This window comes from Mastigoproctus giganteus, chromosome 12 (assembly GCF_048544385.1).
Source record: "Mastigoproctus giganteus isolate SK-2022 chromosome 12, ASM4854438v1, whole genome shotgun sequence".
NCBI classification, from domain to species: domain Eukaryota; kingdom Metazoa; phylum Arthropoda; class Arachnida; order Uropygi; family Thelyphonidae; genus Mastigoproctus; species Mastigoproctus giganteus.
Genome location: NC_143586.1, coordinates 111,405,161 through 111,425,892, shown reverse-complemented (window position 1 = coordinate 111,425,892; position 20,732 = coordinate 111,405,161). Strand labels below are relative to the sequence as shown.

Genomic DNA, 20,732 nt, shown 5'->3' with positions numbered 1-20,732 from the left:
TTTAAATCTATGCTCCTTCAGGTTCTTAATCTCAGCAAGCAGAAGTATCCCATCAGCATTGTGCCTGCTCAAACCATTCAAGGGCCCCGTACACCTCAATCAGATCACCTCGCAGGTGTCTAGTCTCCAGATGCTGCAACTTACAGAATTTAAGCCTCTCCTGGTAAGAAAACCCCTTTGTTCCTCTCACCAATCTTGTTGCCCTTCTCGGTACTCAAAGTGCCTCCATAGCCAAGTGAGAAGGAACGACAGTGCGTAGCACGTTTCTTGATTAGACTGGGGTTCGAGCCCATCACCACCAAATACGGAGGATGCGGAAAGGTCAGCGAATGACCGCCGCATATCCCGGAGCAATATGGCCTTAGTTGCTAATGCTGCAAATAACAAACAAACAAACAAGCTCGGTACTCATTCTAGCAACTCTACATCCTTCCTAAAATGAGACCTCCAGATCTGTACACAGTACTCAAGGTGTGGCATGACCATTGCCTTATATAAAGGGATAATCACCTCCTTGTCTCTGCTAGCAAAATTCCTATATATTATTGACAAAATTCTATAACCTGCTCTGGCAGCCGGTCTGCACTGCTAAGAGAACTTCATATCTGATTGTACAATTACCCTCAGGTCTTTTTCATTCTCCACCTCCCTGAGTGTAGTACCACACAGTTGGTATGTTTCTCTTGGGTTAATGCTACTCATATGCAGTACTTTGCTTTTGTCAATGTTAAACTTTAGTTGCCACTTCTCAGCCCATCTGCATAACTTTTCTAGATCCTGTTGCAGGTAGTATACTGTCTTTCGTGTCATTAAGAACCCTGCCAACCTTTAACATCTGCAAACTTGGACATTAAGCCTGATATATCTTCATCGATATTATTGATAAATACAGTCAGTCCTTGTATAACACGTGTTTACACTACACGAATTCAATCATACACGATTTATAAATAGGGGAACGATATCTTATATAACACGAACCGAATTCACTTATGCACGATTCACCTTTGTGTTTACAAGAAATAGCAGTCGAACGCAGAATCACCCCCAACCGAACACAACACGATAGGAATGAAGAGAAGATTCTGAAAATGTACTGTATTTATGTTTTTTATATCAGTGAAGGGGAAACACATTTCACCATAATATCGTAAAATTCCAGCTATCGGTATTATCGCAAATGCAATTAGATCGAGTTTACTACCAGTTTATAACAGATTCCACTAGCAGAAACGCAACTGGAAATTGTTTTTATTGTTTTATGGTAGTAACCCCTAGAAATGTGCTTTAATAAAATGTGAGGTGTTACTAGTGTATCTCTGCCGTTATGGTGTTGTTTATTCAGTTGCTACATGCGCGCAGCTTTGTTTATATGTATCAAGCGTGCCTCCTCGTTTTGTAATTGTGCTTTATTCCCTAAAAATGAGTAAAATACTTAAAAGGTGTGAAAAGGAAGCATTCTGGTGAAGACACTGCAGATTCAGAGAGAAAAAGAAAAGCAATATCGATAAACAGCGATGGACTGGGTCAAAAATTCTTATCCGGGAAAATTTATAGTGGCCTCATACTATGGTTTATGGCTAAAATCACACCGGCCTCCGGCCCACTGGTGTTTCCCCGGTAAGGCTTATGGCCAGTCCGCCCCTGTCGATAGAGAAAAAATATGAAATTGTGAAACGCTTTCAGCGAAATGAAAGACCATGTGATATTGCACGTGCTACAGACCTAAATGAGGCAACACCGAGAATTACAAAGAATGCAGAGAAAATAAAAACAACTTTCATAGCAGGAACAACTCAAAGTGTAATTAAAATCCATTAGATTAAGACACAAAGAATTGGAAGAGATGGAACCGCTGTCATCTGTTTGGATAGAAAATCAAACAAAAAACAAGTTTGCTTACGATAGAAGCAAAAGCATTAGCAATATTTTATTACGTAATAGTGGTAATAAAATACGTAAGTATTTTATTACGATTATTTATTGTGTTTGGTAATGTTTTGGTTACAAATGTCTGTTCAATCTTGGGTGGTCAGCACCTCACCCTATTTTTCCCATAGGGCCTGTTATTATATTGCACGATTTTGCATTGCACGAGGGTTTCTAGGAACACAACTATCGTGCTATACGAGGACTGACTGTACACAAAATAACAATGGGCCCAACACCGAATTCTGGGGGACTCCACTAATAACATTAGTCCATGAAGAGCAGTGTCTAGGTGATCCTGTATCACCTCTTTAACCAGTGACTCCATTATTTTCTCCAGAAGAGAAGTTAAATTAACAGGCCTATAATTATTTGTGTCACTCTTTGAACCCCCTTTGTGAATTGGGGATACAACTGCACGTCTCCAGTCCATGGGGACCTCCCCTAAATCTAAGGATGCTCTCATAATTATGGCTAAGGGTTTGCTAACTTCCCTCGCTGCCTCCTTCAATATAACCGGATAGATTACATCCAGCCCAGGTGCCTTTTTTATGTTTAACTTCAACAATTTCTCCTCCACTTTGCTCTCAGTTATTACAAAATCACTTAGATCCCTGTTAGAGTTTGATAAACTTCTGGCATTCCCCTTCCTGAATAACTCCTCATGTGTGAATGTAGATGCAAAATACTCATTCAGTTTATCAGCTACTTGAGCAGGATCGTCAATAGTTTATCTATAAGTAAAGAACTCTGTTGTTTTACTTTTCATAGTTTGCCTGCCTAACCTCCTTTGTGACTTTATTATAGACTAGCTTATATCTGCCGTAGGCTTCTGTGTCACCTGATCATATATGCATCCCATGCATTTTTCTTCTCTGCCACAAGCCTCATTGATTCATCTGACATCCATTTAGGCCTGAACCGTGAACAGTAAACTTCGTGTCCCCAACACTTTGGGAGCCTCTGACTGAAGTCCCTAGGACACTAAAATAGTAATTTTTGAAAATGACCCTATAACATTTAAATATTCTCCTCAGTAAACTTGCTATAAAAACTATATTACAGGTTAAAATACAAAAAATAAAATAAGAAATCAGGCAAACGTAGTACAGACGGGCCTCGATTAACGCGATTAATTCGTCCCGCAAGCGCATCGCGCAAAACGGAAATGCGTTAATCAAATATCATAACCAATAGGAAAAATTATAATTTGTCCTTGACCTTCTGGAATGTCCATAAAGAATTTTAAAAATTCCTTTTAAATAACTTTTTAACTGTATATAATGTAAAAGATAATGAAAATAATTATGGAATTAAATGTTTATTGCATAAAACAGCGGTTCTTAAACTGTGCGCCGTGGAATATTTAAAATTTTCGAGGGAAACACAGTGATACTCGACATCTGTCAGACACCTTTGAACTACTAGCTCGAGGTAGTTCACAGTTTCAGCATTCCTTATTAAGTTGTTTGGACCTAACTACTAAACGATACTGTTAGGTATTTCTTTTGGTCTGGATGCGCCTTGAAAAAATTACTGACATTAAAGGCACCGTGAACCGAGAAGCTTTAGGAACCTCTGACATAAAATACACAATGAAGAAATTACTGTTGCGGAAATATTTGAACAGTGTTGATTTTCTCTTTTCATCAATCAATTTCCGATAGCCGACAACAATCTTCTCTGGGCCCTGGCGAAATAAATATCACAGAGAACATCAAACCTTTTGTTTGAGGTTCTATGCGATACGAAAGATTTCATCTAATTCTTTTATCGTTATCTCCTTCGCGGTAACATTTTCATCTGGCTCATTTAAAAATTTGAATTTTTAAATGCAAGTCTGCATTGACTTTATTAGCAGGAGACAAACACGTCTTCTTCCGATGGTTGATGGAACACACCGAGGCAAGCAGAAGGCAAACGTTTGTTTAATGACAGTACGACTCACGGTAAGCTTAACGCGCGATTCAAATCTTTTTCAACTATCACATAAAAAAAAAAAAAAAAGATCGCGTTAACTGGAAATTTGCATCGTGTAAAGTGGTATCATTTTTCAAATAGCGTTAACTGAATATCGCGTTAATCGAACTCGCGTTATGCGAGGCCTAGCTGTATTACGTAATGAATCTAATAAAACTTACATTTCCTATTGCCAATAATCCCTTATCAAACAGAAACACCACTCCAAGGAATAAAAACATCATACCAAACCCTGTTAAGCCAACACCAATTTCTGAAATGAAAAGCATAACTTAATTTATTGCCAATTTAAATTTCTTTGTACAATATTTAAAACTATACACACCATGTAATTGCAAAAGAAATTAAATCTGCAATCTAGGATTTAGAAATTTTAGATGAGACAAAAAATACTGAGACATTGTTCAGATTGAATTGTTTAGCTAGAGTTTGAAGCACTAAGTGTTTTTATTTTTTAGTTTATTATTGCTTTTTATTATTTAGTTTTTTATTGCTAAAATATTTAGCAATAGTTTATCATTGCAGTACTCATCTCTAAATCTAAAAATATGTATATGCAATCTTATAGTTAATAAATATGTAGGAGTATGCAGATACCATACTGAGAAAATCAGCAATGGGCTGTCCCACACTCCCTTTAGTGTGTGGAACACAAATTCAGAAAAAAAATGAAACAAATGAGGTAGCTATTTGATTAGTGAAGATAACGCCAACTGTTCTGCTCAGGAATAATTAAAAAAGCTTATTAGTATTTCATTATTGATCCTACATTTTTGCTGATTGTGCAATAACTAATAGAGAGATTTCTATGGACAGAGTAGATGCACAAAATGGTTGAAATTTGATCTGACTCTCTCTCTTTGACCCAGAAAAACTAACTGAAAATTAACCAAGATTATAACTTCTCCCGGCGCCTCCGTAGCCAGGTGGGCAGGAGCAGCAGTACGTAGCACATGCTTCTTGATTAGACCAGGGTTCAAGCCAGTGTCCACCAAATAGGGAGGATGTGGAAAGGTCAGGGAATGACCACCGCATATCCCCAGAGCAATATGGTCTTAGTTGCTAATGCTCCTAAAAACCAAATAACAAACAACATAACTTCTCCCCCACTATGATGCTTTGTCTACTCTTTCTGCACACTTACTCACCATAGTCGAATTCAGCATTCCCTATGTTAGTGGCACCATGTTTCTGATCACCCTATACTGTCAGAATTTGAAGACTTAGTCAATACAGTCTGTCTCCGAAATATGTGAGAGATATGTTCCAGGACTTCTTACATAAGTTGAGTTTTATGTAACTCAGGAATGACTAATAAACTATTGCTATTATATCCCTGATATGCCAAAATTACAAAACCACATAATATCCTCAGAAGAATGAAGAAAAATATTTATATACCATAACAATTAAAAACTTTATCTGGGGTCAGCAGTGAAGTAGTACCACCTTCACTTATTCTCTTAGGTGGCACCATGATAACGGTCAAAATGAAATTTTCTGTAAAGGCCATCACAAGGTTAAGTTACAAGAGATGCTGTCATAGCTTACGATATGCGAATGAAGCATGCACTACATGATGATAGTTTGACATGAAGTCATTGAAAATGGCTGGACAGTGTGAATGTCAACTTCACCACAATAACCCAACATATAACAAATATTACACACAAAATGGAAACAAAAGCTCCCACTTCGCTCTCAAACAAAACTGAACTGACTCTACAATCCAGAAAGAAAGGAAAGGATGTAGAGACGAAGGGCTAGAATGTAATTCTCCAAAGAAATAGCCAATGGGACACAGTCCACATAGCTTGAATTTTGTGGGGGTTTCTCTCAAGTGCTTCAATGTAGTCCATCTGTCTCAAACACGTTGTTGAATATTTCTTCAGAATTTTTAAAGCAGAAAATGAAATGTTAACTCCAGTTATTTACCTAGATTCTAGTTAACTGCAGGTTATTATCTAACACAGTTTGTATGGGAACAAAAATAAAAACTTATACTTATTGTTCCTTCATTTGACTTCACTCTTAAAAATTATACAGACGATTTTCCCAAAAAAATTTAGGTAAGTCCGAAGTCACGTAAATCAGGCTTTAGCATTAGTTGAGGCATATGATGCAAGAAAGCAAGCATCAGCCAAAAAAAAAAAAAAACCTTCCCATTTCACCCATTTGGTCATTCTAAATGTTTGTCTAGTTCAGCCTTAAATTTATTTAAGCTATCAACTTCCACAACAACAACAGATGGAAGTCTGTTCCAACAATAAACTACCCGCTGGCTAAAGGCAAACTTCCGCACATGTATTCTACAACTGCCTTTCCTCAATTTGAATCTATGTCCTTCAGGTTCTTAATCTCAGCAAGTGCAAGTATCCCATCAGCATTGAGCCTGCTCAAACCATTCAAAGCCTTGTACACCTCAATCAGATCACCTCGCAGGTGCCTAGTCTCCAGCTGCTGCAATTTGCAGAACTTAAGCCTTTCTTGGTAAGAGGACCATTTTGCTCTCCTCACCAATCTTGTTGCCCTTCTTTGTACTTGCTCAAGCAACTCTACATCTGTCCTAAAATGAAACCTACAGACCTGTATGCAGTACTCAAGGCGTGGCCTCACCACTGCCTTATACAAAGGGATAATCACGTCCTTTTCCCTGGTAGCAAAATTCCTGTATATCACTGACAATATCCCATGACCTGCTCTGGCAGCCTGTCTGCATTTCTCAGGAAACTTCATATCCGACTTCACATTCACTCCCAAGTCTTTTTCATTTCCCACCTCCCTGAGTGTAGTACCACACAGTTGGTACGTTTCTCTTGGGTTACTGCTACCCATATGCAGTACTTTGCATCTGTCAATATTAAACTTCAGTTGCCACTTCTCAGCCCATCTACCTAACCTTTCTAGATCCTGTTGCAGTAGCATACTGTCTTTACTATCATTAACAACCCTGCCAACCTTTATATTTTTTACACAAGTTGGGGACTAACTGTACTTCAAATTCATCAAATTTATTTATTATGCTCCTAGCATTACTGTATACTTATTTATAAGTGTTTGTGCTTTTAACACTCCTAACACAGTTCTCATATTTACTTGTCCCAGGAGGACATCCATGAAGCCTAGTAATTCTCCCACACCCTGCTTTCCAGGCTGCTATATGTGTCAATAGAAGCACTGCAAGAATAAATTTTTCCTCTGCTTATGGCTACCATTAAACTATTAGTCTGTGTATCATGGACCTAGTTTGTCTTGCTTATCACTAAGCACCTCGACTAATAGGATTATCTGGTGTGTGATGATGATGGATATTGTTGGGATATTGGAGATGTGGTGTCACACAGATATAAGAAATGCAGAATTGTAATTTGGGGAGTACAATGTGTACAGGAAGGATAGACAGGATAGGAAAGGAGGAGTGGTTATGCTGTTAGTTAAGAAACACAAAATCTAAGGCTGCGTCCAGCTGACATTGGTGGAGAATGCAATGTTAAGTCAGTTTGGTGTGAAATAAGCACTGGTAAGAGCACCCTTTTGTTCCCTTCACTAATCTCATTACTCTTGTCTGCACCCATTGCAGCAGATCTACATCCTTCTTAAAATGAGGCCTCCAGACCTGTATGCAGGTTTCGAGCAGGTACTCAAGGTGTGGCCTAACCACTGCCTTGTACAATGGGATAACCACCACCTTATCCCTTTTAGCAAAGTTCCTGTATTTCACAGACAAAACCCCATGAGCTGTTCTGGCTGCCTTGCTTGGAGAACTTCATATCTGCCTGAAAACCCTTAATAAATACTGAAAACAACAACAGTAGGCCCAGCACTATATTATTAGTGAAGTCCCCCAGGGACTTCACTAATAATATTTGTCCAAGAAAAGAGCAGTGCCCACTGATAACAATTCTCTGTCCTCTTCCACTCAACTATCCCTTTATCCATAGCATTAACTTGCCTTTAATATCACACTACTGCAATTTGTACAGCAGTCTTTTATGTGCAACAGTATCAAAAGCTTTTCTGAAACCTAAGTATATAATGTAAAAATTATTTTTGACATAATATACATCCAGTTGCAATAGTACCCAATCAGACTGGTCAGACAATACCACCTTAACAAATTCAGATTCTATTAATTTCCCTTTCACAGAAATAAAGCTAACAGATCTGTAGTTATGTGTCACCCTTTGATCCACCTTTGTGAATTAGGGATACATATAAATATCTACAGTCCATATAGACCTCTACTGAATCCAACAATGCTTTCATAATTATGGCTGAAGGTTTGCTGACCTCTTTTGTTGTCTCCCTTAATATAATTGGATAGATCCCATCCACCCCAAGAATTAAGTGATATTCTTCAAATATCTGCACAAAAATCAGGGGACCTTGAAGGCCTCAAATGTCATGAAATCTTGGTCACAGGTACAGTGATTCCAAAATACAACAATGGCAATGTCCTTTAATCCAAAATGTTACCACACCATACCATAAACTTCAGCTGCAATAGTTTTTCACACAGTTCTACAGAATTTCTTTGAGACCAAATGGAATGGTAGAATATCTGAAGAAAGAAATTTTCCATGATTTCCCTTCAAATATCACTCAATTAAAAGATAAGACCAAAAGAAACCTTCTTCTTCAAGAGGAATGTTTCCATTTACAATGGGTTTTCTCAGCCTACAAGTTATTTCTTGTTAGGAATTTTTTCCCGCCATAAAGTGCGGTTCAAGGTGTCTTGGTCGGTTAAGCCTCGGGCTGTCATGCACTCCCATACTCCATCCATCCATGTCCTCCTAGGTTTTCCTCTTCTCCTTCTTCCAGGAGGTATCCATTCCAGGATAGCCTTTGGATATCTGTTTTCTTGCATCCGTTTTACATGTCCATACCATGTTAGACACTTTTCTTTGATGGTGTCAATAATAGTCTTTTTCACTTCCATTTTTTCCCTTATGTCTTCATTCCGTTTTCTGTCTCTTCTAGAAGTTCCTGCTGAGCATCTCCAAAAATCCATTTCTGTAGAGAGCAATTTGTTTTCTGCTCGCCTATTCAATATCCAGGTTTCCGCTCCATACAATAGACTTTGTACAATCCTTGGTCCTTGAGGTTGTCACAGACATTCTCTCAGATATGCCAGACAAGCTGTACTTGCTACCTGGGAGTCTAAAATGCTGATGGAACTGATATTCGGGTGACACTCAAGTCAAGTGGACCCAATTTCGGCGAAGTCCGGATGGTCTGTGACAGCCAAATCCTCTGCTTGCACCTTCACAATGGTGGGACTGTTAGTAATCCTGGGTATAACCTCCATACACAAGTACATGGTGGGTGACCACCCAGGTGTGAACCAACGTAAGCAGGGGTCGAGGTGTGGTGCCCAAATCACATGGAGGAACGCCGCCCCTCTATGTTACCAGGCAGTACTAGGTGGTAGATGACTCTCACCAACCGGTGAAATACCACCACTTTGCTTATTGGAGGCTTGAAGTGGTGGAACCCATGTTTAGTCTCTAGAGCTAAGTTCCGGTCAACCCTTCCCTATCTCTTCCATCATGCAGTATGATTGATGACTTCTGAGGTTATGATGAATGTCGTGGCGAGATCCAATATTCCTTACATTTCGAGGGTACAGCTCTAAAACGGTGTTCGCAGGCCGGCAGCTAGTTAGTACACTGGACCGAACCTATTGGTAACTCTCTAGGAGGCTTCCGGATCAGCTAGTGTGTAATCTTGCTACCTCTACTCTGCCAGATAGTGACTGGAGGGAGTCCGAGTAGTGTGTATGCGAGGAGCATTGTTGAGGCCACGTTATGTCAAGGATCTGGGTATATTCTTACCACGTGTATGCCATATCCAAAAATTTCATTCCTTCACACAGCATGTCACACCCACTTTTTCTTACTATTGAATACACCATGAATTGTCAAACTAATAGAACAAGCTTATCTGCGAAAAGATCTAAACCTCCCAAGGATTTCTTAATTCATTTCACAAATATATGTGGTCTCAATTCTAATCTCAACGATGTCCACTTCCAGTCTGCCAAACCCCATGTACTTTTTCTGACAGAATCTCAGTTATCGGTTGATTCAACTACTGCTCATCTCAGATGCCCAAATTATTCTCTGTATGATTACTTTCGCCTCAAAGGTGGTACTTGTGCATATGTCCGTTCTGATATTCCCTGTCAGAGACTTGGCAATTTGGAATCTCCTCTCTTTGATCTTCTCTGGCTTAAAATCTCTCTACCTCATTGTGTCAAATTAATCTGTTGTCTCTACCATTCTCCCAACTCCACTAATCACTTGAAGCTCTTTGACTTCCTCTCTTTGCAACTTGACTTTCTCCGGTCCAACTTTCCTAACAGTGAGGTAATTTTCCTTTGGTGATTTTACTGTTCACAACTCCAGCTGGCTTCCGTTTTCTAGTCACACCAACCCAGTAGGTCGAGATGCTGAGGCTCTTGCAATTACTAATGACCTAGCACAAATTGTTCATTTACCTACAAGAATATCGGACAATCCTAATCATACAGCCAATACGCTTGATCTTTTTCTCACAAACAACCCTTCTAAGTACACGGTCGAAGTGAGAGGTCCTTTAGGCACTTCAGATCACAACTTGGTGATTGTCTCTTCTCCAATGGAACCTTTATCTCATGGCTATTCCCAACCTCGTGTTGTTTGGCATTACAAGAATGCAAAATGGGATGACCTGCGAGACTTCTTTTCTTCTTTTCCTTGGTCGGATTACTGTTTCAAAACTTCTGATGTCAACGTTTGCTCAGATCGTGTCAGTGAAATTATTCTTGCAGTAATGGAATCCTTTATCCCACACTCCACTTTAAAATCTCGTCCTTTATCTAAATCTTAGTTTTCCAATAAATGTGCTAAGGCTGTCCAAGAGAAGAATGTTGCATATCGTAATTGGCTTGTTTCTAATTCTTCAGTTTCATTTTCTGCCTACAACAAAGCTTGCAACAATTGTAAAGCAGTTATTAATCAGTCCAAACTACAGTTTGAACAGGCTAAGAGTAGAAAACTTGCTTCTTTCCCTAATGGTAGCCGAGCATTCTGGTCTCTTGCCAAAGCTATTGGCCACAACTTTTGCCCATCTCTGCTCCCACCTCTGTCCAAACCCGATGGTTCTGTTGTCACTGCAGCCAACGATAAAGCTGAACTACTAGCATCCCATTTTTCTTCCAGCTCATGTATTAATGATCTTGGTAAAACACCTCCCACCATTCCCAACACGCTCCATTCAATGTCTCCTGTGGTCTTCCGTCAAAAGGATATCAGAAGGATTTTGATGAATCTTGATGCTAAGAAAGCTCCAGGTCCTGATGGTATTTCTCCACTTGTTCTCAAAACCTGTGCTCCTGAACTTACTCCTATTCTTTGCCGCCTTTTTTCACTTTTTTATTCCAAAGGTGTTTTTTCCTTCAGCTTGAAAATTTGCTCATATCCAGCCAGTTCCTAAAAAGGGTGACAAATCCCTCCCATCCAATTATCGTCCCATTGCAATTACTTCTACTCTTTCTAAAGTAATGGAGAAATCAATTAACCGCCAACTCTTAAACTACCTAGAAACCTTCTGTCTGATCAACGATCGCCAGTATGGATTCCGTCAGTGTCGATCCACTGGTGATATTCTGGCTTATGTTACCCATTTATGGACTAATTCAATGGAAAGGTTCGGTGAAACACAAGTAGTTGCTCTTGACATCTCAAAGGCTTTTGATCGTGTTTGGCATAAAGGTCTTCTAAACAAGCTTCCATCTTATGGTTTGCCAACTGTTTTTAGTAATTGGTTATCCAGTTTTCTCTCTGATCGCTCACTGAGGGTGATGGTAGATGGCTCTCTGTCTTCCAACTTCTCCACTAATGCCGGTTCCCCCAAGGTTCAGTTCTTTCCCCCACTATTTTCCTCTTGTATATTAATGACCTTCTTCCATTGACTGAAACCCTATCCATAGTTTTGCCGATGATAGCACATTGCATTCAACTTTCCATTTTGAGAAACCTTGTCCTGCTCAATCAGCTTCAACTTCTCGAAAATCTGCTACCAATTCCTTAAATGCCGATCTTTGCCCCACTGGAGCAAAGACCACTTAGTTGATTGCAACCCTTCTAAAACTCAGTCTTGTCTTATATCTCGCAAAAAGGATTCTTCTGTTCCTATGCTTATCTTTAGTAACACTCCGATTTCTAGGCAAAATGATATATCTCTTTTGGGGATTACCCTGACTTCTAATCTCTCTTGGCACAAGCACATGACAAATATTGCTTCCTCTGCATCTAAAAAACTTGGTTTTCTCTTTCGCTCTTGTCGTTACTTTTCTTCCAAACAGCTGCTCACTCTGTATAAATCGCAAATCCACCCTGTTATGGAATATTGTTCCCACATCTGGGGTGGTGCCCCCAAAACCTCTCTCAGGCTTCTTGATTCCATTCAGAAGAGGGCAGTTAGGTTAATTAATGATTCATCTCTAACAGAATCTCTCCACTCGCTTTCTCATAGACGTACTGTTTCTGCTGCATGCCTCTTCTACAGATACTTCCATGGGCACTGTTCTTCTGAATTGGCTTCTATAATTCCCGCTCTCTCTTTCAAAACAGTCCGAACACGTGCCGCCACCAGCCAACATCCATTTACTGTCCAACTTCAAACCCACAGAACCAACTTTTCACCTTCCTCATTTATTCATTCAACTGCCATTTTCTGGAACAACCTTCCTTCATACGTATTTCCTGAAAATTACAATCTACAGAAGTTCAAGTCCAATGTCAACAAATATCTTCTTTCGTCTTCTCAACCTCCAATCCAAGCATGATACTAAGTACTATAGCTTCTAATACTTCTCGTGTTTGGGGTTCACATAAAAAAAAAAAAAAAAATCGTTTGAAATATAAGTTTCTTTGTTTTATTTAGGATATTTTTGCTCCACAGAACAGAGTTTAACATAGCCTTTCTGCCGTCTGTAATTCTCTTATTGATCTCTGCTTGGGATGATCCATCACTTTGTAAGATTGATCCCAAATATTTGAATTTATTGACTTGTTTGATTTTAAAACCTGCAATATTTAGAACGTGTCCTGGCCCTGAAGACAACATTTCAGTCTTGCTAAAATTGATTTTTAGACCCCATTGTTTATATTCCTCAAACAACTGATGACATGCATACTTTGCATCTTCTAAGTCTTGTTCTATCACCACCTGATCATCTGCAAAAAGTAAATTGTGAATATAGGTGTTCTTATTAATTGGCAATCCCATTTTATTACATTTTTTTGACCAGGATCTTAGGCAGATGTCGATATAAATTTTGAAAAGTGTTGGTGACATGCAACAACCTTGTAACAAGCCTTTCGAAGTGTGGAATTCAGGTGACAAAGCTGATCCCACTTTAATTCTGCATCTCTTATTCCTGTAAATTGCCTTAATAATGTTAATCAGTTGTCCATCAATATTTGCCTCTTTCAGCGCTTCCCATAAGAGTTTTCTTGGAACACTGTCATATGCCTTTTCAAGGTCAATGAAAATCATAAAGATTTTTTTACTTTTGATTGGCATTTTTCAAGGATCTGTCGTATTGTTGAGATATGATCAACCCCCTAAAATCAGCTCAAATAATTTAGTCACTGAAGGGCAGCCCAACAAAGTTGGAGCCTGTGCTTAACGGCTCCTCAGTTCCAAGTGTTCAAACGCAAAAAGATCTGGGGGTCGTTTTCGACTCTTAAACTATCTTTCAACGATCACGTAAACCTCATACAGTCGAGGCTGAATTCACTACGCTGGGTTGCCAAACAACAGCTGCTCCATACCACCGACCGACAACTGGTAAAAAGATACATCGTATCAATCCTTTACCCGACAATACTGTATGCTTCAGAGATATGGGCCTCGGCTGCCGAATCCAACGTTAAAAGAATATTCTCTGCCAAATTCTGGCTTCTAAAATGGGCCAACAGCAAACTCCACCTTCCCCCAGCTCTCAGATCAACACAGTTAGCAGAAGCCCTTCAACTACGCAGACTGCGATCCTACATCGGAAAAAGAAGGCTGCTGTTCACCATCAAGATGGCCACCGGAAAAATTACAGAGACGAACTTCTGGGATCACTGCTCTTGGCGCATTCCTCCCCCTTATCTCCGGTCTTCAGCACAGCTGCTAGCAAACCGTAACTGGCTAGTACTAACCAACAGATTCCTGCCAAAGCAAATACTGACCTCACTGCAAGCCATCGACGGGGACCTCCAAGAAGTGGTCAACAATAAAAAATATAGGAAGGGAACCCTCGCCGAACTGAAAATGTAAAACTGTGCTTTGTTGCCTTCCAATAATCTGATGTAACTTGTATGTTTTTCTCATGTATATCTCTTTTGTAAATATGTTTTGTAAACCCCTGGCACCACCATGCTATGACGGGACTAATTGTATGTATTTCATGATGCAATTAAAGATTTTATTCTATTCTATGACCTTCCAGCTGAAAAACCCACTTTATTCTTCTGATACCTCGATTCGGGCTTCTAAATGGTTCCTGATCCATTTTCCAAGAATCTTGGAAAATGGATCAGAAGAAACAAAAATGATTAATGAAAACTTGTTACATCATGGAAAATTTTTAACAGATTAGGAAGCTGTGTGAGTAATGATTACGTTTATTTCATGATTAACAATAACATTAGGCCTGACATAGCCGAGTGGTCAAGAGCATGAGTGCAGTAGCACGAGCTCTTTGAGTGGACTAGGGTTCGAGCCCATGACTGCTAAATAGGATTAACATTTGTATTGATGATTTATTGTAAACTCCACTGAGCTGGTGGTCGTGCCAGAGTATAAATAAGAACATTTATCCAACTTTGTTTCTAGGAAATAAAACTGCATTATTTATTACTGTGAAACAAAGTTTTTTTTTTTTTTTTTCACAAAGATATCAATTTGTTCAAGTGATATTGCAAAATAAAAAACGCTGTTAGTAGTGTTTTTACCCTTTATTACTATATTACGAGGTTCCTTCAATTATGAAGGTAAAGAACATGGAGTCCACTATCCTGAAGGAACTAGAGGAATTATTACTAATGCATTGGCTAAAAATTCCAAGAGATATTTTTCAGTCAATAAGCAAATCTGTGCCACATAAAATTTGGGTATTTAGAGGGCCTATAGCGAAGAGAAGTTAAATCCAGTGAAACTTAAGCAAAAGTTCATATGCATGTGGGAGTCATTTTGAACCTGTCTGCAATGGAGATTACTTAAATTTTAAACAGAGAAACCAGGGAAAAGGCTTTCCTTCGTCTCTTTACTGTATTGTTTCACTTTTTCACCTAAGTGAATGGAACTCTTTTTCACTAAGGTGAAAAAAAGCTAAATACAAAATAAAACAGTGGGCCATCATTTTGACTTCCACAGAGGTGCCAATAACTTAAAATACCTCCCTTAGTAGTACATTACATTTTTCTGTATACCTCAGAGTGGATTACACAGTCATACAAATATTTCATGACATCATGGCTCAAGACAGAATATGATGAAATCACTAGCATACACACCATGATCACCAAAAGTTGTCCATCAATAACAACAATGATCACCAATTGTGTGAGAAAAATAAAAGCCTGAGACTGAGATAGCCTGCTTTAATAGAGGAAATGATGACAAATGGCTTAGATGTGAAGCCAAATTTTTAAATGAACATGGGCTTCAAGACAATGTAAATAATAAAGTATACTTGTTAACATCACCAGCACTTTTTTTTTTGTCAAAACCATCAATATAGAAAGATTAAAACTGTACACCTTTTAACATAACATAGTCAGGAAATTAAAAGTAGCTAATTATTGAATCAGTTTTCAATTCATCAATATTTGTATTATGGTGAGGGATTGGGAGGTGGGTGGCAGCATGGTGCTGGGGTTTGCAGATGCCAAGTGCACAATAAACTTCCTATATAAGGCTGGAAATTAGTATTCAAAGTATGTTTTCATTTAAGAAATAAATAAAATTAAATAAAATATTTAATTTCATTACAGGAGCATGCCATGAAACTGTAAACTTTAACTTTTCAAAAGATAAAACAGAATTATTTTAATATATGGTACATAGAAATGAGTACTAATTTACAGCTATGTTTCTTAATCTTCATGTCACGGAAATAGACTCAATGGGCATATTTCCATAACAATAAAGGTTATTTTAATGACATCTAAGGTGTATTGGATCACATTCATAAATTCTGCAGCTCTAGACAAAGTATCGAGGTACAGGCCTCAAAACAGAGAACCTGGAGGAAAATTTTCAATGATGCTCATGAGGCTCGTTTTTTTTTTTTTTTTTTTTATTATGACTGTGGCATATAATGTGTTATGAAATAACTACTTACACAAGCCTAACTTCATAGGATAACATAATTAATGCAACTAAAAATGGAATGTTTTGGCATGGTGGGTATACACAACTGTATAACTTTACTGGGTATAACTTTGGCCTTGAAGATGCAAATATATCAGTGGTCCATAAAAAAATATGTTCAATCAAAAGCTGGTCCATGACATTGGAAAGTTCACCTCTTGCATACAGCTGGAGCCAGCCCTATGTATTAGGGCTTACAATACCAAGATTCTGGGATCCCGGTAATTTTTTTCAGGAATTCAAATACCGGTATTGATACAAAACTACCGTTTTTTCGTACAAATTTAAAAAATAACTGTTTATGATTTATTCACATAAAGGTTATAAAATCAACAACAACAAATCATTAATATTACCGAATTTGTAAATGAGGGATTGTTATACACAATACAAATGTAACGGAAACCTGAAAACATCGTGAAACCATAAGACAGTGTTACAAATATATTTTTCTTGATAAGTATAGTGTGTATGGAAGTAAGGCACATAAGGAATAAAGAAAATTTCATTACGGAAATATTTCCATTATTATTATTATTAGCTATATGGTGCAAGGAAGCCTGAGGCTTATGCTGCACCAGCCAAAAAAAAATTCCCGAGTTACCCTAAGAGAGAGAGAGAGAGAGAGAGAGAGAGAGAGAGAGACAAAAGTAGAAGGGAATCACCAAGAAAGAGAAGAATGATGATATCCAGCTCAGGACCCTGGGTGTGCCAAGCCCATACTCACCAGATGTGAGCCCCTGGGGGTAGTCAGAGGAGGCCTGGAAGGGCACTTAAGGAATATGGTGAACATGGTATGGCAGGTGCAGAAGGATTAAAATTAAAAGTTTCAGAACAATAGTTTAATCCCTTTATTACACCGCTAATTGAGGGCACGACACATGCATTGTAGGAAAGTGTGCTGGTATGGAGCAGTTCAAAAGTATTATCTCCCATACAACATTGAGATAAAATAAATGAGATAAAAATAAATAAGGTTTCCGTGCCAAAAGAGGGGGTTGTGGCTGTTGTTTGAAGGGGTTGCACACTTGAAGAGATAGTTCGGGGTCCAGTTCTGGGAGAGCCCTGCTATAGGGTGAAGAGTTCCACCGGGCATGTTCCTGTGCTAGAAGTTAACCTGGAAGCTGAGTAACAAGCAAGTCAGATAACACCTTGGCTTCTACTACTGCTATGGTAATTTCCTTCAGTATTAACAGAGGACTGTACCTGAAAATAAGACAGTACTGGATAAGCTATACAGCAGAGTTCAACTAAGAAGAAAGACTTCACCACACTCTGCCGAAGGAATCAGCACAAAGGATAATATATATAATAAATAATATACAGGGCGATTCACTACCAGTGTGACAAACTTGAAGGAGGTGTAGGGGGCACAAAGACGAATCGGAATCACATAGCATTGCAGGGTCTGAAATGCCTTTGTCATGTGGTAGAGGACGTTGAACGGGAGGTCGCGTGAACAGCGATCCCGCTGGAAGTCAGCATTTGCGAACCGTTTCTGTTGAAGAAACCAAGTAGCAAAAGTCCTCCGGAGTGGATAATCTGCAGGCTCCAATGATTGGACGCGTTGCAGATGGTATGAACTCATCTGGTTTGTTGACAGTATCCTCCATACAGTGGATTGGGAAATACCCAATCGTTGGCCTATCGCTCGAGTACTCATACTCGGATTGCCTTCTGCAAGATGTAGGACATTCTCCTCATTGTCTGGCGTCCTCGTTGTTTGCTCTCGATTCATGGTACCTCTCGCAAAACAACCAGTCTCACGTAACCTTCTGTGCACACGTGCGAAAATCGTATGATGAGGAGCATGCCTGTGCAGGAAACATTCCTGGTACAAGCGCAGAGCGGCGCGCCCGTTACAGTCTGCAGCTCCATACGCGAGGTGCATGTCGGCCAATTCAACGTTTGAATACTAGTCCATCCTACTGCCTCAGGAACCGATTCACAAATGCTGACTTCCAGCGGGATCGCTGTTCACGCGACCTCGCGTTCAACGTCCTCTACCGCATGACGAAGGTATTTCGGACTCTGCAATGCTATGTGATTCCAATTCGTCTTTGTGTCCCCTACACCTCCTGCAAGTTTGTCGCACTGGTAGTGAATCACCCTGTATATATTATAATATATACAGGGTGGCCACAATTAAAGTAACCCTATTCAGAGCTCTTTGTAGCTCTAAGTAATTTTGGAATGCCACCAAAATTAGTAAGTAAACTATTCAAGTCTGGGGAGAAGAATTCTGTGAAAAAAAAAATTAGTTCCAAAATCTGTTGATAGGGGATAATATGGTGCTGTACAAGAGGAAAGACATGGCAAAGTACCAACAAATAAATAACTAACACAAACCTTAATGAAATTACAAATTTTTATTTGTGCTCTTTGCAAAAAAAACAGAAAGAAACTGAACTAAACTGCCAGAGGAAATGGTTTCTCAGCTCCAAACTCACTTGCAGTTTACTCCCAATGGTTGATGATGTCGCTGATGGTGGAGTTTGTCTTCGATGTGATTACCATTTTTCTGGACCAGAAATTGCATCTGATGCACAGTGTGCTTGACGGCAGAATGCAACATTTCTGGAATAATGTTCCGCACATGCTGCGTTACATTGTCCTTTAAGACAGCCAGGTTAGGGACACTTCCTCGATAGACATTGGCCTTGAGGTGACCTCCACAGCCAAAAATCACACAGTATAAGGTCAGGTGAATGTGGTGGCCATGCAATGGGAAACAAATGACTAATGACTCTTTCTGCAGTAAAGTGATGTGGAGAAGCTGTTGTACTGCAATATGAGGAGCCCATCTTACATAAAAATTGTCTCATCCAGGCATCCTCTTTGCTGCAGTTGAGGAATAATGAAACTGCTCGGCATGTGATGATAGCTTTGTGCTGTAACGGAACAGGTGGCTGCTCTTGCTGGGTGCAATTCCTCAAAAAATATGGCCCTAAGATGGTGATTTTCAGCGAGTGCAATGGGATTTGCTGAATAGCATACGGTGCTTCTGAAGCCCATATTTCGCAGTTTTGAGCATTGACAGTCCCATTGAGGTAAAAATGGGCCTCATCTCCCCAAAGAATGTTCCATGGCCAGGCATCGTCCACTTCCATTCTGGCCAAAAAATGTTAGAGCAAATGCCATTCATTTTTCAGGATCATTTCTTTGCAGCTGCTGCTGGCGACTAATCTTGTAAGGATTAGTTTCCGAAGAATTTACCACACAGTGGAATATGGGAGATCCAATTGCCTCACTACTTCCTGTGCACTGCTGCTAGTTCCAGCAGCTGTATCCATGGATCAGTCAATGATAGCCATTGCAACTTCCTCTGCTACCTGAGGTGAAACAAGCTGCCTTCCTCTTCCAGGCTTAACAACAAAGGACCCAATTTCCTCAAATTTGTTAATTATCCTTCTAATGGTCGCAGCTGATAAAGGACCTTGGCTATTGTTATTTGGTTTTTAGGAGCATTAGCAACAAAGGCCATATTGCTCCAGGGATATGTGGTGATCATTCCTGACCTTTCCGCATCCTCCGTATTTGGTGGGCACGGGCTCAAACCCAGATCTAATCAAGAAGCGTGTGCTACACACTGCTGCTCCTGCCCACCTGGCTACGGAGGCACCCTACAGAGCGGCTGCTGCATTGTTAACAGTAAACTTAAAGAATATGCTTGCGATGTTCACATTGTGCCTTTATAACTCTCTGCTGCTGGGAAAATTAAATTAACTCAGATTTATGCAAATTTTCTGCTCTTAGGTGACCAATTGGATTTAAAAACACATTATTTGCAAAATTCACAAGTAATGCAGTGATTTTGTCTGCCAATGTATATTTTTTTGTTTTTTGAATAACTGTCTATGTTCCATAATTTTTTGTCAGAATATTGCAATTTTGTCTTTTATTGTAAAAAAAGTTTGATAACATGAAATCAAGTAATCGTCACAAAATTTATTGAGAAAAATGTTTTTTTTGTTTTTTTTGGAATATCGCTACAAACACCGGTATCATAAATTAAAAATACCGGTATTGTGGGCCCTACTATGTATGTGCGTGAGTGTTGTAGGATTGACTAATTTTTATTAGTTCCCCTTCCGCATAATATAAGGTTGCTTAGTGAATTGGGATACTAATAAAAATACAAAGCACTCCTCACCGCCTTTTGAATGTTTCTAACTTCAACACAGCACGTTTTGTAGAAATACCCTTAGGGAACATTATGCATCGCTATTAAAATGATCGAAATAAAGTATTGCGGTTTAAAAAAACAGCATTTCTATTTACCTACTTGACCTACATCAAAGGTGCTGCCACTATTTCGTTCTCGCACGACCTTTTATTAAATTTCGAATATTAGCAAATCGTATAACATTATCCCAGGGGCTCACATCTGGTGAGTCTGGGCTTGGCACACT

The 20,732-nt window shown here is 39.2% G+C and overlaps 1 protein-coding gene across 1 annotated transcript in view; it reads right to left on the bottom strand.

The window, feature by feature from the left end:
• Window positions 1–20,732, bottom strand: part of LOC150077340 (vesicle transport protein GOT1B-like) — an 88,974-nt gene that overhangs the window by 67,821 nt on the left and 421 nt on the right. The window contains exon 2 of the mRNA XM_090386324.1: window positions 4,071–4,162. Within this exon, the coding sequence (XP_090242450.1) occupies window positions 4,071–4,162 (92 nt within the window). The remainder of the gene's footprint in view (window positions 1–4,070; window positions 4,163–20,732) is intronic.